A 23,588-nucleotide genomic window follows, 5' to 3' on the forward strand; every position below is an offset into this window, starting at 1 on the left:
ATCTTAAAAATCGAATTAGCATTGGAAAATATATAGACATCTTAAGTAAAAACATACGATAATCCAGCATTTTAAATAGGGTCTCAGAACATTTTTTTTTTAATTCACAAACTATTTTTCCTTTGGTTTGAATGCAGACGGATGGGGAATCGATAAACAAATATTTATAGGTATATCTATTAAGAATCAGATAAGAACTGGCAAATATATAAGTACTTTTAGAATCCATATATAAGAATCTAGTATTTCGCGAGAGGTTTGCTTTCAAAAATGGGGTAAAAATAAATTAAAATATTTGGTTGTTTGATTTTTCATGCAAAACGATGGAGAATTCATCCACAAGTCGCTTAAGGTATTCCCCTTAAGAATCGGAGAAGAATGGTCAAAGATATATACATCGCAAAAAGTCATACATAAGAATCTAGGATATTAAAAGGGGACTCCCAAACATAAATGGGGAAAAAAACAAACAAATGTGATGTTTTTATATTTTAAAGCAGATTAGCGGGTAATCGATCAATAAATCTTTATATGTATTTCCCTCAAGGATCGAATGAGAACTGACAAAGATAATGTCATTATAAGAAGCCATTCTAAAACTAAGAAACTAAGTTCCTCCAAGAGGATCGCTAGTTTGTTTCCAAATTTTAATGCAGATTGGTGAAAAATCGATCCAATAATGACATATAGTTTCTGGATCTTGAGATAGATTAATCGAAAACAGGATTAATAGAGAATAGGAATAGGTTTCCACTTAGGAACTATATAAGCAATGGAAAAGATATGAACATAGTTATTCATGGAAATAGCAAACATTGGACTTTTATAGATATGCATGACGGACTTTAAAAGGACTTTTCTTAACAATAATAACAATATCATAACTACATATATATTAACCGTTGTAGCATATAATAAAAGATAACATAGTGTTTAAAATTTCTATAAAATATTTTAGTTTCCTTCACTTACTTTGAGGATGTTATGTAGAAGGTTTTATAGTATATAGCATTTGTTCAGTGATGTTGATGTTAGTTGGCCATTTACATGTTTTTATCTGAAATGTGTTTTAAAATTTCATTAATGAATATGTTTTAAGAAAACTTAAATAAAATAATGAAATACAAACTGAAGTGGTTGATGAAGTCCTCCTGGTTGGGCTCCTCCATTTGGTAGCTAGTTTGGGGTTAGGAACTTGGTAGTTTTTTTTGGAATCTAAAGGCAGTATTAAGACTTCAGTTCACGTTCTTGTTAGATGGTGGTGGATTCTGATTTAGCTCCCGTAGCTGTTCTTGTAGCTGCTCTTGTAGCTGCTCGTAAAGTTGATCTTCAAGCACACATTCTTCCTCAGGCTGTTCCTCCACAGCATCCTTATTCTGATGCTGCTGCTGATCCTCATCGTCGTCATCGTCGTCATCATCCAGCACATGGATTACCACCGGAACGTTCTCCTCAACCTCCTTTGGGCATTCTTTCCGAAGCTGCAGCAGCAAACGCAAGGCTATGTCTTGGAAGCGACTCCTCAGAGAGTCCGAAAAAGTGCTGACGAAGGGCATCAAGCTAATCAGGAACCTGTAGTCCGAATCATTCGGATCTATCTTTACGTTCTGGGCACTGCCAGACGGCTTAGGCTTCGAGACCCCCGGCATCTCATCCTGGACGGTGACAACATTATCTACCCCCTCGACGCAGTCCGGTAAAGTCTTATCCGGGAAGATGGGATTGGGATTATGGACAAGGTCTGGGATATGAGTGGAAGCCGTGGGATTCTGGGGGACGCTGTTCGGCAAAGTATCATTTGGGCAGATGCGATTGGGAGAACGGATAAGATCTGGGGTATGAGTGGAGGCCGTGGGGGGATACTGGAGGATCGGCATCACAGAGGAATCCTCAGCGGGGCACTTGAAGGGCAAGGGGCCAAACGCGTCCCTCATGAACTCCATATCTTTGAACAGATGCCAGCGAGAGGCGGCGCCCGTAAAGGTCGAGCGGCGCAGTTCGTTCCGGAAGGTGCTTCGCATGATCTTCCACTTCCGCTTGCAATGGTCCACGTTTGAATTTACGGCCCGGGCCACCTTTACCCAGTCGCGGTTCATGACATGGCGCCGATCTCCGAGACCCAAACGCGAGTCCCAAATGGACGGGCAGACAGAGATTTCCCTTAACAAGTGTTTCCTATCCAGGTTGTTGTTACAATTCTCCATCGTCAGGCAGTTATTCTCCAGATGCGTTAGTTAAGCACTAAATTTTCACAAAGTTACGGCTTTTTGGCAGATCCACTTGTCACTTGGAATGCTTTTTTAAAACTTTCAATGAGCCCTGGTTTTGGTGATGCGCCGATAATGTGTCGATATTGCATCCCTACCTCAACAAATTATCGATAAAAACTGTTATCACAATCGACAAAGTTCTTGTTCAGCGTTCCGTTATAGGAATTTCCCCTGGAGTTAACCTCATTGTATGAAAAATTCTTTTAAAATACATTTGAATGTACATACATATATAAAAAAAAAATTGATCAAGTTTTAACTTTAACACCTGTTAGTGTTTATTTTAATATTATTGTCATAATTTGGAGTTAATGCATTCTAGCAATACATTCTACACTTACAAAAATGCAAGTCACTAAATCTTAATCTTGTTACATCTTTATAATCCTTTAACTTTTTTAAAAATAAACTTCACCAACGCCTTTCGACGATCAAGAAGCACCTTTAGCAACTAATATTTCAGAATTTTATTTTGTTTAGGATATTTTATGGATGTTGTTAGGATCTTGATGAGAAAGCCAAGCAAGCAAGCTTTCCGCAAAAAAAAAAAATGGCGAAATTTTCCCGCTATTTTTACATTTTGAGTGAAAACTGTTCTTCATAAAAAAAGGTTAAACTCCGCCATTTTTGTATGTATGTATGTTATGTATGCATGTATGTATGTATGTAACTCCAAGCTTCCAGGCAAAAAACCAACTTGATTTTTATTAAATTTGAATCTGCTTAGATTACTTCAATCATTAAAGAAGTTATCAAATTTACTTTAAAATATGGCCAAGAATTAATTAAAGAATGAATAGCCACCAGTATTTTTCAAAAAATTTCTTGAAAATTTTCTTGAAAATGTTGTATTTTCCTGTTTTCTTTGCGTTGAGAAAAAAAAAATGAAAGGAGACAAATCAGGAAAATATTGCGAGTCCTATTAAATGTTAATCCGTCTATAACTTTGCAATCCTTTCATTAATTCCAAAAATAAAAAAATTAAATCGTTCAAAAGATGATGAATAGAAAACTTACTATAAATATTTTTGTAAATTAGCTTTTTTTTTGTGTAATTTGTAGCTTTTCCGCCATTTTTTATGCTGCAGCGGCACTCGAGTGCGGTTTCAGTTAGGGTGTCTTTGTTTTTCGTATTGTGTTTTATTATTATTATTATTCCTTTATATTTCTTAAATATATCTCTTATAATTTGTTCCATAAGATCCATTACAATAACTTCAAAGTTTAAATTAATTTAATAAAAAAGAAACCACCCACGAGGATTAACAACAAAATACATTCGTCATCTGTCAAAATGTTGATTGATTAAATTTGCCAGAACACCGTCTTAGGTTTGGATGGTGGACTGGTAGTGGTGGCTCCATTCTGGTCAGTTGCGAGATGGATGCCGAGCTACCTATTGAATTCCAGCACCAAATAACGAAACCACCAAGCCGAACCGCCGAGTGACCACAAATCCAAATTGACCCTCGACTGTGTGTGTTGGTTGGATGGTTGGATGGCGACTGAAAATCGAAAACAGAATCTAAATCCAAGCCGGGACATTTGTATGCAAATTCGGTGATTGCTCTGGCGAGATCCCAGTTCCTTCTTGGCCACAGCCAGAGTCAGGCCCTGAGATCCCGAAAGGGGGAAACCACAAATGCAGGAGCCGACCACACAATAAATGGGCATAAATTACACACGACCCGACCGGAGGAGGAGGGAGGAGTCTGTTTTGGCGATGAGGGGGATCATCATTTCTGGAAGGGATGTGGCCAGAGCAGGAGCAGGAGCAGGAGGAGATGGAGACGGCCGCTGGCGCCATTGGAGTGCGGCGTTGCCACTTGAATTTTTGATTTAACAAATGCTCATTTGTAAAACGGCTCCAGCTTTTTGCTTTTCAGCCTTCGTTTCTTGCAAATTCAAATCGGTTGGCCAACAGTACCGAAGGAGAGGGGAGAGAGGGTCTATAGTCTTGGCCAAAAAGTTTGCCCACAAACTTGGCTAACTGGCTAACAGGAAAACGGGCAAACTGGCAACAATAATAATGTCACGTTTATCGTGTGCAGCTAATTACTAACAAAAAGATAGTTTGTAATCCCAGCACAGAGAGAGAGATGGCCTGTTGTTGTGGCCCAAAGGATAAAAGGGGGCGGTGCTGCTGTGGCCGAAAACCAGATCAGAGACTAGACCACCGCCAGTAGCCAGTCAGCCAGCCAGCCAGCCAGGGAGTATGGGGGTCGGAAACTTTTGGCCTAGGAAAGCAAAGCAAATCCGAGCAAAACTTGGCCAAAACATGTGCAGCTATCTCTTGGCCAGAGTTTTCGGGCATTAGCACACGCCTCACTGTCTTGGCCAAAAGTACGAGCTAAGAAAACAGAAAACAGTAACAGTAACAGAAACAGAAACCGAAACCTAAGCCGACTTTGCATTTTGGCCAACAGCTGCTTCTTATAATACAGCTGCTTATAAACTTTTTGGCAACACAGCCCCCGGCTGGTATTAGCCCGAAAACCCCACTCCGTCTATAAACAAATTTTATTTTATTTTTTTTTTTATAAATATTTTACTACAATATATATGGTTTACAAAGTCAAATTGTCTGGGTTAGTAAGTAGTATAAAAAAAAAGATCCTTCCTTAAAAAACTTTATCAAAACTTTGCTAAAGTTTTCCAATTTTTTTTTAAAGCTATAAACGAAGAAAAGCATTTTTGGTTGAGCAAACATTTTCAACATTTTCGATTTGTGCCAGTTTCGAACAAATATTCCAAATATCACGGAAGATTCTTAGTTATTTTATATCATATCATATGTCTTATATCATATATGGTTAATTGACAACGATGTATGCTTTACGTAGGAAACAAAACTTGAAACAATCATAAATATTATATTCATCAGCCTTTTTCGGTTTTGTATTTTGTATCAAAAGCAGGATTTATTCCAAAATCACATGTAAACGTTATTAATTGGCCGCAAACCGAGAAAGGCTTTTATTTTGACTTTTCTGAGCTGAACAAGTACTTGTTTTTCACTCGTTCTAGACTAGCATAGCCACTTGTTTCCTTCAAAGGGAAGTAGCTTTGCTAGACTTGATGTATATACTCCCTCCGATTTCCTCCTTTCTTTGACTAAATCGAATAATATCGCTTTGAGACTCGCTGCTTCGCTTGGCACAGCCAATTCAAAAAATGTAAGGCGACGGAGCTCTGCTCCGGATCCTCCTCCTCATAGCTCACCGCCCGTTTGGATGCCAGTGCCGGTGACCATGGTGGGGCCAGCGAAGGACAATAGATCCGCCTGATCCGGTTTGTCGCGCGTGGCATGATAGGCTTCGCGCTCGCGATCCGGAAACTTGGTGGGCAGGTTGGGTGAATGCAGGTTGACCTTGGCCTCGAATCGCACGCCAGCCACCTCGACCTCGTAGTGGCCGGAGAGCACGTACTCGTTGGTCACCGGCAGCTCCTTGCCTTCGGCATCAAAGTTTCGCACGAATCCCAGACAGACCTGCTTCTCGAACGTGTACCCATAGCCAGTGGTGGTGGTCATGCCCACGTAGACGCCGTCCCGATATATGGGCTCTCCGCCCCAGCACCACATGTCCACCTCGTGGTCATGGTCGTTGAGCAGCAGCTGGACATACATTCGCTTAACGCCCTCCTCCCGCTGCTTCAACAAAGCACTGCGTCCTATGAAGTCGATGGGTTTCTGTTGCGATTTGAGTTAAAAAATATTTTAATTAATATTTAAAAATAAAATTAGTGACTTTGCAGTCTCGACTTACATTGAACTTCACCCGCCAGCTGCGTCCGCACTCCAGGGGCGTGGTGAAGGTATCCAGATCCTGGCCCCAAAAGGCGTAGAACTTTTCGATTCTCAAGGCACGCGTGGCATAGTAGCCTGGGGTATTAAAAAATGCATTTTTTTAAGGAATTCTTAATTTAAAATTAATAATCAACCCACCAGCATGCTGTATGTTGAACTTCTGGCCCGCCTGGTAGAGTCTGGAGTAGACATGCAGGGCATACTCGTTGGGTATGTAAAGGACATAGCCCAGTTCTCCGGTGTGGGTGATGTTGAGAACCCGAATGCCATCCGCCAAGCCAACATCCAGTTCCTGGAAACGGAGGCCTTTAATAAGAACTCTTAATAAGTGGAAGGTGTAGCTCTACCTTATAGGTGAAGAAGGGGAAGCTCTTGGGCGTGAGATCCGTGTCAGTTAGCTCGGAGAGCAGGATGCGCGAGTAGGGGCCCAGGATGCAAATGGCCGTGTACATGGAGGTCACATCCGCCACGTTCACCTTGGCCCTCAGGTGGTCCGGCATGTGCTTCCTGATCCAGCACATGGAACGGGTCTGCTGGATGGTAGGGGCAATCATCATGTAGCTAGCCAGGTTATGGAGGGATGAGATTAATCATGAACTGAGGAGCCGGAATGACTCACTGTTTCTCCGATAGCCTGGCCAGGGAGCAGTCGTTCTCGTAGCCGCCGTTGGGGTTTTGCATGCCCGTATGGATGATGGACCCAACGGCCACGTCCACGTCGTTGGAGCAGAGGTACTGGAGCAGCTCCACCACCTCGTTGCCCTTCGACCAGAAGTCGTATTTGGTGAAGGAACTGTAATCGGCGATGCCTATTCTCTCGCGGCAGGCGCGATACTCGGAGGCCACATGGTCGAACCAGGGGGGTTTCCCAAAGGTCCGGGTCTGGGCGATCCGGAAGCGAGGTAAACCAAACTCATCTGAAAGGGAACTTGCATTAGAGTCTGATTTCCATGAAAAGAAACCATCACCAACCCTTTTTGTCGTTCTGATCGAAGTAGTTGGGCCTTTCGTAGCCCATAGACTGGCCGAAGACTGCACCAGCTTCCTTGAGCTGCGGATAAATGGGCGACATGCGCAGATTCCTGCCCGTTTGGAACTCCTCGAAGGGATAGTTGATCTCGAAGTGCTTGCCGGGCGCCTCCTTGCAGCGATCTCTCAGGAACTTGCGGTTGTTGTGGAGCCCCAGGAACCGGCTTATGTCCAGAATATGCAGATCCAGGTAGGTGGATCCTTTGGTAATCATGTCGGTGAGTACGCGGCCAATGCCGCCAGAGGCAGAGACGCCCATGGTCTTGTTGCCGGCTGCCACATAGTAGTTCTGTATTTCAGGCGCCTCGCCCAGAATCCACTTGCAGTCCGGCGAGAAGACCTGCAGGGAATTGGTCAGCCTGTCCAGCTTGGCCTCCCGGAAGCTGGGCACTCGCAACAGCAGGGCGTCCAGCAGTTCGTGAAAATGATCCCAGTCCGGAGGATGTTGGCGGGCCGTCTGGGACAGCGGTATGACGCCGTCCTCGTAGACCATTTTGGCTTCCCGCTCGAAGCCGCCGGCCAGGATGTGGCCCTCGCATTCGCGGAAGAAGATGCGCCCATCGAAGTCGCGCACAAACGGGGTATCAGGACTGAGTCCCTCGATGGGTTTGGTGTGAAGATAGTGATGCTCCACGGCTTTCAGGGGCACTTTGACCACTGGCTTGGACAGAGTACCCACTTCGCGGGCCCAGAAACCGGTGCAGTTGATAAAGTACTCGCAGTCGATGTCTCCGGCCGTGGTCTCCACGCGCCTCACCTTGCCGTGCTCGCTCTGGATCTTCTTGATGGCACAGTGCTCCACCACACGAACGCCCAGGCGGCGGGCTTCTTCCATGTAGGCCTGGCACACCAGGTGCGGATCACACACACCGTCCTCGGGTATCCACAGGCCGCCCTCAATGCCGTCCAGCGAGAGCAGTTCGCAGTGCTGTTTGCACTGCTCCGGCGAGAGGATTTCGCAGTGCATGCCCCAGGCAACGGCCTGGGACTTCATCCGGTTGAAGGAGGTCATCCGGTCGAAGCTGCGGGCCAGATTCAAGCTGCCCACTTGACGCCAGCCGGTGGGCAGGCCGCGTTCGGCCAAGTTCTTGATGAGATCGATGGAGTACTCGGCCAGCTTCAGCTCCGTGTAGCTGGGCTCGAAGCGTCCGGCCAGACCGCAGGCGCTCCAGGGCAGCTCTCCGCCCACTCGATCCTGTTCCACCAGCAGTGTCTCCCCGCCCCATCCGGCCAGGCCGAGATGGTAGGCCACCGAGGCGCCAGTGATGCCGCCTCCACAGATGACCACCCGAGCCTGGGACGGCAGCTGGCCGGCTAGTTCCTCCCTCAGGTCCGGGGCCTTCGAGGGCTGGAACTTACGCTTCCGCAGCACTTGCTCATCCGACGGATCCGCGGCGGCATTTCCGCTCACCAGACGGGCATTGCATCGCCTGACGGAGGCCAATCGCAGACCAATGCCGGAGCAACCGAAACCCAGGATCTTGTACATCCTCTCCAGCGGCGATTTCTCGACGGGATTCCGCCCGATATCGCAATCATACACCCACTTGCCAGGTGTCCGGGTTGTAACTCAGGTAAGCCAACAGGTTCAGTTATAGTTTCAGGTTCACCTGGTCCTCTGGTTAACTTAAAATCCTAATTAATTAAAAAGAAAAACAACCTTGTTGTTTTGTTGTTGTTTTATGTCATCAAAATCGAGACGACCGTAAAATACCAACAGAGATGCCATAGCGCGTGAGTATCTACGGCCACATTGGCAACGCTGTTATCGATAACAGTCCCAAAAGTGTCCTAAGGCGCAAAGTTTGAAATATTTAAAATTAATTGATCAAAAATAAAAAGTTAAAATTAAAAAACGCTCAATCTCAAAACTGTGTGTCTTTTAATTATTTTCCCTTTCGGGATTTTGTTAATTTTTCAAAAGCCAAATGCAAAATAAATTGAAAAAGTCTGAGAAATATTTAAATCGAAACTTAAAATTGAAAACTTAAATAAAACTTAAAATATTACCTAACTAAATGTTACGTAAAATGTTACATAAAGATAGCTTTATCCCTTATAGTCTTCGAGACCCATGCGTTCTAAATTTTAGCTCGTTTGTATGGGAAATGGTATATATATGGGTATATCTCCTCTACAAATCGGCAGATATAAAAATTTGTTTTTCACATGTTTTGATATGTATTAATTATTAAAAGAGTTTGGCATAAAAAGTTTTTTAAAAAGAACCTTTCACTATTTGTCTTAAAACTTTAACTTGTAGTGGAGTCTCCATGTCAAATCCTATAGCTCTATATCTTGTACTCTCTGTACTCGGCTGTCGATGCTAATCAAGAATAAAGTATACCATATGTACTTAATGGGGTCAAAGATGATTCTTTTTCTATGTTTAGTAGAATAACATAACTTATAATCCCATCACTGTAAGTCCAATAAAATCACAACACATTGGTTTTTCTTTAGAAGATTTATTTCCAATAACCACCAAAACACCCAGTAACTTCATAGTTGTTTTTTTCTATTTTTTTGTAGTTATCTTTGATTTTTTTTTACAATTTCTGCGCAACCCATTCAATTATTTTGTTTTTAGCGAGTTGTGTGTTTGTATTTAAAGTTTATTTAACTGGTATGCTTATGCTTTTCTGCTCGTTTCCCCAAAAAAAATCATCATACGGAAATCAGACGAAAAATCAATAGTTAACATCAATTACGAATCCATTTAACTGCATTTTGTCCATCTATATAATCTGGTATATAATTCCATAGTTTCTTTTCTTTTTCTTTGCAGAGTTTTTAAGATTTATTTTTTTGGCAAGTCGATTTCTTTGTATCTCAGTGTTTATTTTTATTTATATATTTCCACATTAACACTTGATAGGATCGATTGCTTATCAACATCATTATCAACGTCCATTAAAACTAAACTAATTTTTACAAGGACCGAAGGGTGTTATTCAAATTCAAATGCGATGATATGCGCACTAAAAACTTAATCCATACAGTAATTGCCCTTTTTGAGGGAGCTTCGTGATGGCCACAAAAATATATATATCATATTTTCCACCAAAATACTTATTAAAACCAAAAACAGTAAAGATTATCCAGTAACAAAAACAATAGGAATTTTTAGCAAATCAGTCCCATTTAAAATTGTATATTTATTTTGAAGTGGATACTGTAGACTTGCTCTGGAATTGAATTTATTGCAATTAAACTTTTACTCGCCTCTTTAACCATAATAATGATAATAACGGTAATCATAATAGTGTAATATATAGTTTATAGTATATAATCATAAGTTCATACGCAGCATTGTTAATATAAGTTAATTTCTCCGAACCATCTCGTAATCGCGACCTTTCATTAAAATATAGACATAACATTATGTTCTCGTAATCCATAATCCATAATAATATTTATACAGAAGGTGGTTTTCTCTGTTTGTTATATATATATATATATTATATATTTTTTTTATTTTTTATATTATTTTTTTGTTGTCACGTGCTCACAAACAAAATAAATCAATATATAGTTTAGTAGATACAATTACGAGTTCTCGCTACTGGCTACCGCTAATTCATAATCCATAATTCTGGGGTCGGGGGATTGATCTTATTTATTTTTAGTTTAATATTATTTTTTAGTTACTCTCACAGAATTACAAACTAGATCAATGTGGCCCCTAGTGTGGGTTACATCGTTATATCTTCATGCATATCCTGTTTTGCTCCAGCACTTCTTCATAGACTAAAGACAAAAAAAAAACAAACAAACAAAAAAAAGTTTATAAATCAAAAATCAAAAAAAAAATTGACACATTTATTTCTCTAGGTGTAAACACATCCAGGCATTTTGGAGAAGTAATGCTTAAAGTTTTTGGAAATCACCAATTTAATTGACCTGTATAAGTGCTGCATAGTGAGAAATATTCACTTTTTAGTTTAGAAAATTTCGAAAATATATTTTTTCCAACTTCCAATACGCCAGGATATAGTATATATATTCTTTTAATACAATTTCTTGTGTGCCAGATTCGAGGAATTGTCAACTAAGAGGGCTAGGCCTTTATCTAATGTATACATTATATATTTGAATAAATAAATTAGTTGTGATTTTAGTTGGATGATGTTCCATTCATTAAATTTCATTTCTGGTTTTTTGTTAACATTTTCATATGCTTTTTGTTTTTTTTTTTTTTAGATTGGCACATTATATTACATATCATACAAAGCTTCGCAATCAATTTTTCGTTCTCCTCTTGTGAAAGATGAAAATAAAGAACTTAAGAATTCCTCAAGGCGAGGGAAATACAACTACCAGTGTTGGGTAAGGCAAAAGTATTGGGTTATTTTTGAATTTTGCTTGGCTTTCAATTTTTTTCAATGTTTCTTGTTTAATTTTGCTCTGGCTGTTGTTCGTTTCGTGTAATAAAATGTAACCGCTTATCACATTCATAAAAACTTGATCAATTCTCTAAATATATAGTCGTAGGCATAGGTTAAATATAGTACATCGCTTAGTACAGTTACCTTTTATGAGTTAACTAAATGTTTTCGTTTCATTAATAGCACAGTGTAAACGCTTCTCCAATGTCTTCTTTTCGACTCAAGGGCACAATTTAATTTAATTTTAATTTTAATTTAATTTAAATTCAATTTAATTCAAGAGAAATAAACGTTTTGAACATTTTTCATTGTATGGATATTCTTTCAATTCTTATTCCATTTGTTCTTATTCCTCGTTAGCCTTTTTATTTTAATAATTTTTCTAGATTTTCTTTTTTTTTTTTGGTATTTTTTGTTTTTAGTTTAGTGTTTTACTTTTTTTGGTATTCTTGCAACAACTACAATACATGCAACAGCAAATTTTGGAGTGCAACATAAACGGTCTGACATTTAGGTGGAATTCTCGAAAAATATTCGAAAGAGAATTTTCGAAAATTCCAACTCCTTGCTTGTTTCATTTACTTTGGTATATATCTAATAGATTTTATGTATGTATATGTTTTGGCTACTCATTGTTTTGTTGTTGTTTATTTTTTGGTTGTTTGTAAACTTTGCAAAATCTTCATAACTTTTGATTCATTCAAAAAAATAACTGAATATATTTTCGTTTGATTTTTTGAATTCTTGCAAAAAAAAAAAATACATATAAATAAATAAGTATATATAATATATGTGTGTTTTGGTTTTGGTTTTGAGTGTGTTGTATATATATTTATGTATATAACTGCCGGTAGGGGTGTTTCATTGTTTGAATTACACATTTAATACTTAGGTTTTTATAACATTTACTTTATTAACTATTTTTTATGACTGTGAATGCATTTTAGTTGATTTTTTATTCTATTACATTTATTATTATCAAAAGAAATGCTTTTGATTTGACCTTATGGTTTTCTTTCTCTTTGTTTGGTTTTTTTGTTGGAAAATAAGTACAATATATAGCCTGTATATATGAAGATCTAAGTGTTTGGGTTATGGGTTCGACTTCTTCTTTTTTGAAAATAGTTTTTTTGTTTTTATTTATTTTAAGCTATTAGGTGGAAAATCGGAAACTCATGTAAGTAGTTCACTTGAAACGTACGAATTTCTTGTTTTAATTCATTTTTCTATCGGGGTTCTGGGGGGGTAAAGACTGTGTATGAAAGTGCAGTGTTGTAAAGATTTTCTTTTTCAAATACAGCCCTGAAACTAACAGTTATGTGAGAGAAGTTAGTGGTCTAAACTTATCGGTGTACCTTTATTGTGTTGTTAGCACAAAATACCTATAAAGTATTATTTTTGGTATTATTTTTAGTAATCTTTGTTTAGTTATTCAAATTAAAATACAATGGATTCGAGAGAGGGGTGTATGCTTATTTTTGATAAGCCCCATTAAGAGTTCTTTTTATCCACACACTCACACAATAATCTTTTTAGTTTTTTTTTTGCATAATTTTTTATGTCCTTCCTCTGACCGTTATAACGATCCTCTTACACAGTTTCAGAATCTTAAATAAATATAAAGCACAAAGTGTTGACTCTCCAGTTTTTTTTTCAATTCTAGTTTTTTTTAAGTATATATGTATGTTTATAGGTTATGTGTGTTTGTGTGAGTGTGGCTGTGTATGTGTGTGTAAATACAGTATATAAAGAAGTATATATGTTTTGCTTCTTTCCCGCTTATCCTTTTAGCATCTTCTGGATTATCATCTAATACATTCATTAATAGTTTGATTTTTTTTTTTGTGGTGCTCCCATAATTTTTTGAAATTTTCGGTTTTGCAATTTCTAACCTTTGACCTGCGATCGCGGTATTTTTTAGGCATAAAACTCCGTTTTTCCTTGCGTCTTATAGGCCTCCTCCTCGATTTTGTACATGTCCATAAGCTTGATTTTTTGTTCAGTGTATCAGCAGAGGTTGGAAGCGTTGATTTCAGCGGCAGCGTGACAAAACAAATACAAAAACATTTCGCAAAATAGTAAACAAATTGTGTGTGTGGGTATTTCAAATGGCACAGAAAGAGACAAAGCAACAGGGCAATTGTGTGTGTGGGAAAGAGACAGGTAAAAAAGACAAAGAGATAGAGAGAGAGAGAGACAGAGATAGAGCAAAAAATATACTTTTTAGTTTCAAATAGTTAGTTATTAAATATATTTTTAGGGCCACACAGCAAACGATAAATGACAAGGCGTTAGGGGGCGTGGTAGGTTATGTTTTTAGACAGAGACAGCCAAATATTAATGAAGATAGAGACAGCGAGAGAGAGAAAGAGAGAGAGAGTGTGAGTGATAAAGAAAGAGGGCTCGAGTAGTAGACAGAGAGAGTCAGAGAAGTATTTCGATAGTAGAGCTGCGGGATTTGGGAAATATTCCAAAGGTTCCATTTATAGAAGACACATTAAACACAAAAACTAAAAAAAAGACACATAGAAGTGAAATAACAAAGCTTCAATTGATAATATTAAGGATTTTATAAAATTTAACAGCTTTTAAATAAAGTAAAAAAACATAAAAAACAAAGATACAGGAAAAAAATTATTTAAAAATGTAAAAATTTATAAAATCCAAAGTGGAATGCTGTTATGTACTTTTAAAAGATTTTATGAAAATAGGCATCTGACTTTTAAGTTTAGTTTTAAAATGAAATTATTTAATAATCATTCCACATTTAAATCTTGAAGAAAAAAAACGCAACATTTTAAAGACGCCACACGATGGAAGCAAAATGAAAAAACATTTAACAACAAATATATAGATATGTATTCTTGAAACATATATGCATGTATATAATACACGAAATAGAAAGTAGTTAGATAATTACATCTTATCGGTTAGTGTGAAAGTTTAGCAGCTACTGACTGTTCGATTACTTTTCGGGTTAGTACGGATGGGTCTTGCGGTTTTAGGTTAGGTTTCTTTTCAGTTAGTTATCAGTTATCGGTTATCGTTTTAATCGTGTTAGCAGTTATTTGGTTATCGGTTATCGTTGATCAGAAGAAGCATTCCCAGGCGATACTCTTTCTCTCTTACACATACACTCTTTCTCTCTCTCTCTCTCTCTCTCTCTACTTCTCTAGCTCTCCCTCTCTTTCTCTCTCTCGGGACTGGGATGCTTTTCTTCACTGTGATTTGAAAAGTTAACGGTTTTGCTATCATCATGGCATTTGTTCAGTTATCGCTTATCGATTTATATCGTTTGGTTTATGATTTATGATTTATGATTTATGGTTTATCGTTTATCGTTTATCGCTCTCTAGCTATACAGATATATAGGTGTGGTTGTCTAAAGTACAGTCTCAATACTGGTTATAGTGTCGGTCTGGGGCCGAGTTTCGTTCAGTACCTTTTGCACATCGGTACTGAATTCCTCGATCTGCTTCGAATGGGCCAGCTTTAGTTTCTCCATGGCACGGCCCTGCTTAACACCGATTTGCTGAAAATTTATACAAAATATTATATATAGTCTAGTTTAAGGAATAAAATATCCTTTTACCTTTTTCTCTTCCATGAAACGCTTCACATTGTTTTGACGTTTCTCACGCAGGCGACGATCCTTCTCGTTCTTGGTCTTCAGCGTCTTGTCGTTCTGCACTTCCTTGGCGGTATCGGCCGAGGTCTTGGCCTGCTTGGCATTCAGATCCTTAATGTCCCTGGAGTTACAGTATAGTAGAGTTATAGAGTATCCACAAGGAGAATGATAATACTCTTACCTGGCATGTCGATCCTCGAGCTGCTTGATCTGGGCCGCCTGAACGGTGAGCATCAGTGCCTTCATGGCATCCTGCGAGTCCTGGACGTGTTGGCGCAGCATGTCCCACTCCTCCTTGCGGTGCCTGGCGATCATGTCCGTCCACTGCTTGGTCTGATCGTTGATGGCGTTCTTGATGTTGGCATCGTTCCGGATGTCGTCCTTGCTCTTGCCCTTGATGAGCTTGTCGATGGCGGCGTTCTGGGTCTTCTGGACGGAGGTGCGCTCCTTGGCGTGCTTCTTGCGCAGCGTGTCCAGCTCCTTGATCTGCTTCTTGCCGACCTTCTGGAAGCCCTTCTCCTGGCGCAGCGACTCCAGCGTCACCGGCTCGAACACCAACGGGGGCTCCTTCTTCTCCTCCTCCTTGGCCTTGCCGGCGTCTCGGGCGGCACCGCCACTCTGCTCCTCGATGCCCAGGGCCTTCATTTGCTCGTTCTGCTGCTTGGCCGCTCCGGCGAATCCTCGGGGATCCGACAACATGGCCATGAAGTCCTCGAAGCCGTCAGGTACGTAGATCTTAAGTTCGATATTGACGAACAGCATCGGCAGGGACATGGGGAAGTTGGCCTCCGTGCGCAGGGACACGTGCCGATAGCCCGCCTGCAGTCCATCCAGCGGCAGGATACGCTGGCCGATCATCTTGCCGCTCTCCTCATACACTCCGAACCGAAGCACGGCCAGATCGGGGAGCACCACCTTACGGAACACAAACGCATCCTCGTTGTAGACCGGGTTGAGGCCGTTGTTGGGCACCAACCGGGTGCGGAACTCCTTTTTCACCGTGTCCGAGGGCAGGCCGAACATGTCCACCTCCACGTAGGTGCCCACCTTCTTGTCCGACAAGAACTGCCCGGCTATCACCTTGACAGAGCACTGGGCGGCAATCACACCGTCCACGGGGGCATCGGCAAACGGATCAAAGTCCTTGTCCGCACGCCGCATAAAGTCCGGCTTCAGGAGGTAGCCGCATCCTCCGTTGTACTCGAACTTGCCCTGGTTGAGCTGCATGGGCAGATCGGAGGTCTGGAAGTTGAGGGACACCATCTGACAGCCGGCGTTCCAGAACACCTGCGGCATGTAGTTCGACGAGTCCGCCCTGGTGCCCTTCGGATAGATCCTAGACATCTGGCGCTTATTGTAATTGACAAAGTCGATGGAGCTCTGCTTCAGATAGTTCATGCCCGCCGATTCCGCAAACGATGACATGTTGTGGGCAATGTTTTTCTCTATGAAGGGAAGGAAATATGGAGGGTATTACTTATAGATCTTCTATATATAGAGATTCTTCAAGCAGGGCCTTAAGAAGATGGGGATTCCTTACCGATCGCCTTATCGAAGCCCTGGAACTTGATGGGCTGGGCATAATTGACCATGGACGAGAGCCAGGGGTGTACGTTGGTGGTGGATCCACTGTAGTTGGCGGCAGCTGCCTCGGCCTCTGCGCCACCCCCTCCCTCGGCGGCACCACCCTCGGCGGCGGCAGCCTCCGGTGCTGGGGCAGGGGCGGCGGCCGCCTCGGGAGGCTTGCCCGCACTGGCATCCTCCTCCGGGTCATCGTCCGTCTTCAGCTCGCCCTTCAGCCAGAGCTCCAGCTCGACCTTCTCCACCTCCGGCTTCATGCGCTTGTTTTTGATCAGGATCTTGCGTTTTAGCTTGCACGGCGGCGGCAGCGGTAGTCCTGGGTCCAGCTGCAAGGATACCACGATTAAGAGACAAGAATTGGGGATCAGATGAGGTAACCAACCGGATGCTCCGCCAGCGGCTCCTTCAACAGCAGGTCGCCGAAGAAGTCATCACAGTATTTGGCCAACTTGTATTGCTGGGCTCGGTTGCAGTGGTTCTCAAAGGACAGTATCACCGGGTACTCCGAGGACACAAAGGCGCAGTCTGCAATCGCCTGAATGCAGTCCTGATAGTTCAAATATTTTTTATTAAAAAAAGTTTAAATTATAATTAAGAGAAAGTCCAGACCTTAAAGAGAATTTCCGTGCAGTAGGCGTGACCGTGAGTCACAATCGGCTCCTCGTCCTCGCCCTTTCCATTCCAGCAATCCAGTTCCACGCAGCGACATCCCGCCAACAGGGTCTGGCGGTACATTTCCACCGAGCTCTTTCCACCGATCTGTCGACCGGACAGGTAGGTGTTATGCGAACTATTTATGTAGTAGTGGGCCAGAGGCTGATCCATCTCCATGTAGAAGTCCAAACGGTCCAGGAACACTGGCGCATTCTCATCGGACATCAGGTAGCGCTTGAATCCATCCAGCGACATTTGAACTAATGAGATTTAAGTATTAAAAATATTAATAATATCTTAATGAACTATTAGTTATTTAATGTACTTACCACTTTTCTTTTTCTCCTCATCCAGCTCGTAGTCGTTTATGATCTCCGTGCATCGCTTCTCCTCGTAGAGAGGAAACAGAATCTCATTCATTCGAGGATCTCGCTGTTTGTCGTTCATGAACTGGATAAACTGCTCTAGACTAATAAAATCTTGTTTGCCCTTGGTGCTGTAGTAGGAATAAAATATTAAGTGTAAGTAGTTTTGTTTTAAAGAATAGAGTTACTAAGGGGTTAGTATACAATACCCGATACTCAGGGCATAACACTTTATTCCCTTTTTTTGGCTTAAAAGCCTTTAATATAGGTTAGTGTGGACTACAGATAGATATAAGACTAATATAGATTATACTATATAGATTTAAGACCAAAAGGGCCTCTATGCTACTGTATAGTTTCAAGATTATAGGATTATGTTTGTCAGCTTCTTAAAAATATACAAGAATTATGAAATGTATTTTTCAAAGTATCGGGTATCGTATCATCATTAAGTCATCAACATAGTTTACTACTATAAAATAGTAGTATAGCACTTACATAGACGTAAAGAGCTCCTCGATATCGTTTCGTGGACAGACCTTGTGGTAAAGTGCATAGAACTTATCGAAGGTGAACTGCTCCTTGGTCATGGTGGCGTTTTTGTCATCCGGAAGTCCTGCATCCTTGATGCAAGTGTACACCAGCTTCTCCGTCTTGCCAGAGGCGAAGGTTTTGGCCAATGTTTTAACCGGAATCTTGCCGCTTTTCTCCACACAATAACTCAAACGCATCCAACTGTTATATTTTTATTTAAAAAAAAATGTTTTTTAAGTTTAGAAAATATTTTTTTAAAAAATTTAGAAATATTTTGCAAAGGATTTAGGGGATTAATAGGTGAAGACAGAATGTGAATAAGAAATACTACAAATACTACAACTTGAAAGGTAACTAGTTATACTTACCATCTTGAGAATTCAATTAACTCTTTAATCTACTTATTTGGCATTTAATTAGAAAATTAAAAACTAATCGAAAATTATCCTAAAATTAGCCACGAAATCGGCCAGAAATTGCTGCCAAATTCGAATGAATGAATACAAAATTGATTGGCAATCAAGTTCATGAGAAAATAATTAACAAGACTCATAATTAATCGAGTTGACATATTGAAAGCGGCTATCAGTCAATATATTTGCATTCCAAGGTGGGCTTTTAGTGGGCTTCGGTTTAGTGGATATCCTAGTGGGTCAAGTAATTGCGTCGACTGACGCATAAATAATGCAATCAAAAACAAATTGCAAACTAGGACAACTAATTTGCAATACAAACATGGCACACACGGGCGACACGCCCCCTTTGGCCTGTGGGCGGTGGGTGGTGGGCTGTGGGCTTTGGACCAAGGTGTTGCCACCTTGTTCGTTGGTTAAAACGGCTCTTCGTTCATTGGGATGCACTTTGCAACTTTGCCCCAAACCCAGCTAACCTCTGAACAGTGAGGAAAACGGTTGGTAGAGTTTCGAATTTTCTTCAAAATAAAATTATCAGATATAGATAGTACTGACAATATTTTGAATAGGTTTATACCTAAAATTTTTGATAAAATATCATTATTTTAAAGCTTAATTTTTCTCAGTGGCTTGTGTAGGTGTAGCAGGGCCGCCCAACACTCTCTGTTCCCCAAAGCCTTTTCACACACTCGAGTTAACAAAACCGAAAGGACGAGTGGGTGGTTGAGTTCGAAACAGGCAACGCATATCCAATGAACCCACACAGTTCGATTCCCGCCTCCTACCTCTGGCCTGCTGCCTGCTCCTGGCCAGTGGCCATTGAAATGCATTGAAAGCATTCGAAGGACTTGGCCAAAGTTTGGGCGTTTTAACCCAATTTTAGAGAGCCCGAGCCCAGGTACGGATTTTATGTGAAAATTCAACACCCACGCACAAGCTCAAGCCCGAAGCTTTAAAAGTCAGAAATATCCTTAAACACGAATTTAATTAAGCATTTAAAGTTTCTTTTGTTTTTCCCGCAAATATGATATTACCAGAAACACAAAAAAGGAACCACCTCACCCACCTTCCTTCCAAAATACAAAGACCCAGCCCAGAGTTTCAAACCCTTTACTTTTCCTATACTTTTACAAATAAATTGAAAATATTTTATGCTGAAGGTGAGGAGAAACCTCAACCGTAATAGTATATAGTATAAAATATGTAATTAAAAGTGGGGTGGAGATCCTGTGGGGTCTAGAGTTCCTGTTCTGGGATCGAATTGCATTTGTTTTTCCAGCGAAGTTAAAGTTCCTGGTATTTTGTAATCGCCAATCAGGAAATAAATAGCATTGGAATGCGAATAATTGACTCGAAAAGGATAAAGTTTTTAAAGGAAATTCAATGAAAAAAGTGGGTTTTAAATTACATGAAAAAATTCTTTGGATTTTAAATATGATACAGTTCAAAAAGTAAAATACCAGGAAAATTAAATATGGAACTTTACTTACCTAAGAGGTTTGGACTTATTTTGTTTAAATGGCAATAATGAATAGCAATATTTTGTAAATGTATTTATTATTTAAATACTTATAAAATAATAATTTAAAAAAATGGTAAGATAGAATTTTATTCAAACTAAATTGTTGAAAAACATTTAATGCTTGAAGAGGCACTAGTTTGAATAAATAACTTCATTAATGGATGTCGAGTTGGAATCTTAAGCCCTGAGTTCAAGTACGTCTTGAGGTTATTTTTTTTTTTTTATATATTTTTTTTTGTTAAAAATTATAGTATACTTACTGTTTCATTAAATTGGTACGCGGACACACATTTGTGGCGCGATTGTTATGCGTGATGAGACGCAAATTCTTTTGCCAGCTCTTTTATAGAGCCAAACGAAAGAATGCGCATTATAGTTGGATAGAAAGAGATAGAGTAAAGAATAAATGGCAACAGCAACAACAACAAATAGAGAAAGTAGAAAGTGCAAAGAAAGAAGAACCAGCATGCAGAAAGAAGAACAAGAGAACAAGAACAATCGATGCAATTATGTACACAGTGTAATCGAGTGAGGTGCAGCAAGTGGAATTAATGTGGCAAGGCGAAAGGATACACAGGATGCAGGACGAAAAGGAAAGTGGCTGCGAGGTGGTGAAGTGGTGGGGGAAGGCAAGAAAAAGGGCCGTGAACACGCCCACTTACTGTTTCCGCAGACACATCATGGGGCAGATATTGTTCGCTTTGACATTATGTGTGATTTTTCGTATGCCATCTAGCCAGATCTAAAAGAACAAATACGAGATACGGAATGGTTCGGTCATTTGTTTTCAGTGTATTTTAGCCAACTATGTATGCTGGACCTCTACGAGGTTATAGTTCTTATTGTTATATGGGTTTCGAAACACACTTATGGGTAATATTTGATAGGGATTCTTAAACAATTTACCACAAAAAAATAGAAAATAATCAAGAATAATAAGTAAAATTACATTTTTTTCTTGGTATTTTTCGACTTATGTAGGTCTACCTTATGAGAAGCGAGGAGGAAGGCTGTACAATATGTATAAATATTAAATATATATTTTAAAATATTTTGGTATTAATTATTACCGAATTCGTATATGGTTTTTTAACTAAACCTTATGAGAAGCGAGGAGGAGGGCGCTGTCATTTTAATTAATATGGATTGTAGTTTTATAGTATTTTTTTATTATTTTAGTATTAATTTTATGTGAACTCTTATTTTGTTTCTTAGCTATACACCATGAGAAGCGCGGTTAAAATTCATTAATTCATTAATTTTATTAAATTCAGCTAATTGGAGGTAACTATTAATGTACGATAATTTTCTAAAAAATACTATAAGCTTCATACTCTCCATAGTCACTGTTTAAAAAATATCTATTTTTTGAGTTTAAAAGGAAATGTAAAGGATGATATAGTCCTTGTTCTTAATCCTGACAGTGTCAGTAACTTCTTGATCAATAATTAAATTATAGATTTGGTGTGGTAACTAGAAGACTCACCTTGGCTGTTGCCGCATCTGGACAAATAACATGATGATATGTTATATTGATATAGTCCGTGTTCGAGCAGATCGTGAGAGATCGCTTATCCAGCTCTGGTATATTGGTTCCGTTTTTCTTTGTCACCTTGTCGAGTATCTTGGGATCCTGTAAAAAAAAATCCAAATAAACAAAATTCATTAGTCCTTGGTGAAATAACAATCGGCCAGTGTCAGCCATTTGAATGCAATTTGGCGCAGCAGCAGCAACATCAGTGGCCGACGTAGCAACAGCAACAGCAACAGTGGCAACATCATCGGAAAACATTAATCTCCGGTGGCATCATTAATCAAGACCCAGTACCAGTAGTTGCCGGGGCCCGCGGTACGTTGCAAGAGAACATTTATCAACATTTGTGCAGCATTCGCGTTGCGAAACAAATATATTTTCCTCCAATTTCCCTTTCACGTCAACAACAATTAAATGCCCGCCCTGTTGTGTGTATTTCTGCCAAACAATTTTCCCTTATTTTCACTCACTTCAATTCGCCGGTTGAGCCTTGCCCCAAAATTGATTGTCCAATAAAATGCAATTACACGATTTTTAATAAAAGCCTTGAACGCTCTTCTGAAACCGTAATCAAGGAGAGTCAATTCTTTAAACTGCAAGGACAAATTAAAGCCTTCAGTTTCTGATAATTCAGTGCGTGGACTTGTACGTGGTTTTCCTTTTCCGATTTGGGTTTAGAGGTAGAGTCTTTATTTGGTGTGAATTCGTTTGAAATTTTGTTTGCAGTAGTGACAAGAAAATGAAAGAATGTTGCAAATTTACATTTAAATAAAACTCTCCTTTTAAAAATTAAAAGAAATTGTTGGAAAGTCCAAAGTAGTTCGATACAAATTTATATTTCGAATTTCCCGGTACCTTTCTAGATTCTTCTCAATAAAGCTGACTTTTATTTCACATCTTAAAAATTTTTTAAATTAAAAAATTAAACTCAAGTTTTATGTTGGTAAGGATAATTTTTTAAAACCCCAGACCCTTGAAGACCCTTGAAAAAAATATATATAATATTATTGGTTATATTCTGTTGCTGCCTCCTGCCACCTTAAAAATATCGAATGTTGTTTCAAAGTCCTTCCACTCAAACGGTAAATTTCTTAAAGGAAATTGAATTATGCAGAAGACCCCATTGAGAGTTTTTTCCTCACCTCCGAAATACACACACACAGTCGCACACACACACACACTGTCACACATTCAATAGCTCAATCAGTTCGAGTGCAATTTGCGAAGAAAGCAAAGTGAGAGCGTCGGAGAAAGTGAGTGAAAGGACGAGGAGCAGGAACTGTAGCATACTTTCGAGTGCTAAATAAGTCAGCCTCCCACACTCACCACTCACCTCCCTCCCCCCCACACCGACGCTCGCTCCTTTGAACCAAATAAAGTGAAAGCAAATGTTATAAAAGTTTTTTCCCTTATTCTTTCTTTCATTCTTTTTTTTTTTTTATATACAAAGATGTACATATATATAAATAATTTTTTTTTGCCACTTGCTTCGTTACAGAGGAAAAAAGGTTGTAAGTTAAATGATACTTTAAAAAGAGAGTATTAATTAAAAAAAATACTTTTTATTAGCAATGTTTTTAATTTAATAATTTTGTAAATATTTTTGAAGATTTAAATAATTTTTCTCAGTGTCTCAGTGCGATGAAAGCAGAGGCAGCTTCTTGCATTATTGAAAAGCCCCAACAACTAAAAGCCATGCCACAAAAAAAAAGTGGAAGTGGGAGTGGGAGTGGGGGGCAGACAATGACAGACGGGGGCAAGCGGGAGCGGTGGGGGCGTGGCAATAACAAAACTGCAACCAAGCTCAAATTTTTCGTTTTCAATATTTCTTTTCGGTTATGCTTCAGTTTTTTGTTGCTTTT

The 23,588-nt window shown here is 39.8% G+C and overlaps 3 protein-coding genes across 7 annotated transcripts in view; all 3 read right to left on the minus strand.

Annotated features, from left to right (window-relative positions):
• Positions 1 to 1,129: 1,129 nt before the first annotated feature.
• LOC122320936 (uncharacterized) lies at positions 1,130 to 2,339 on the minus strand. Its single transcript, XM_043209849.2, has one exon. It carries the CDS (start codon positions 2,202 to 2,204, stop codon positions 1,236 to 1,238), a length of 969 nt encoding a protein of 322 aa, XP_043065784.2. The 5' UTR covers positions 2,205 to 2,339; the 3' UTR covers positions 1,130 to 1,235.
• Positions 2,340 to 4,817: 2,478 nt separating this feature from the next.
• On the minus strand, positions 4,818 to 8,797 carry LOC108130610 (pyruvate dehydrogenase phosphatase regulatory subunit, mitochondrial). Its single transcript, XM_017249163.3, has 6 exons — positions 7,051 to 8,797; positions 6,698 to 6,995; positions 6,426 to 6,639; positions 6,217 to 6,370; positions 6,038 to 6,153; positions 4,818 to 5,961 (listed from the first exon to the last, which is right to left on the minus strand). Exons 1-6 carry the CDS (start codon positions 8,594 to 8,596, stop codon positions 5,482 to 5,484), a joined length of 2,808 nt encoding a protein of 935 aa, XP_017104652.2. The 5' UTR covers positions 8,597 to 8,797; the 3' UTR covers positions 4,818 to 5,481.
• Positions 8,798 to 9,559: 762 nt separating this feature from the next.
• Positions 9,560 to 23,588, minus strand: part of norpA (no receptor potential A) — a 57,000-nt gene continuing 42,971 nt past the window's right edge. For 2 of the 5 annotated variants that reach the window (XM_070278289.1, XM_070278309.1), the window contains 11 exons: positions 21,679 to 21,825; positions 20,855 to 20,934; positions 18,222 to 18,458; positions 17,688 to 17,854; positions 17,314 to 17,618; positions 17,087 to 17,251; positions 16,664 to 17,030; positions 15,305 to 16,568; positions 15,088 to 15,244; positions 14,938 to 15,027; positions 9,560 to 13,481 (listed from right to left, as the gene is read on the minus strand). In XM_070278289.1, the coding sequence (XP_070134390.1) occupies positions 13,413 to 13,481; positions 14,938 to 15,027; positions 15,088 to 15,244; positions 15,305 to 16,568; positions 16,664 to 17,030; positions 17,087 to 17,251; positions 17,314 to 17,618; positions 17,688 to 17,854; positions 18,222 to 18,458; positions 20,855 to 20,934; positions 21,679 to 21,825 (3,048 nt within the window). In that variant the 3' untranslated portion in view covers positions 9,560 to 13,412. Of the gene's footprint in view, positions 13,482 to 14,937; positions 15,028 to 15,087; positions 15,245 to 15,304; positions 16,569 to 16,663; positions 17,031 to 17,086; positions 17,252 to 17,313; positions 17,619 to 17,687; positions 17,855 to 18,221; positions 18,459 to 20,452; positions 20,533 to 20,854; positions 20,935 to 21,678; positions 21,826 to 22,196; positions 22,465 to 23,588 lie in introns of those variants that run through there. The other 3 variants (XM_070278362.1, XM_070278333.1, XM_070278343.1) reach the window with 3 other exon arrangements.

Source organism: Drosophila bipectinata, chromosome XL (assembly GCF_030179905.1).
Source record: "Drosophila bipectinata strain 14024-0381.07 chromosome XL, DbipHiC1v2, whole genome shotgun sequence".
Taxonomy (NCBI): Eukaryota; Metazoa; Arthropoda; class Insecta; order Diptera; family Drosophilidae; genus Drosophila; species Drosophila bipectinata.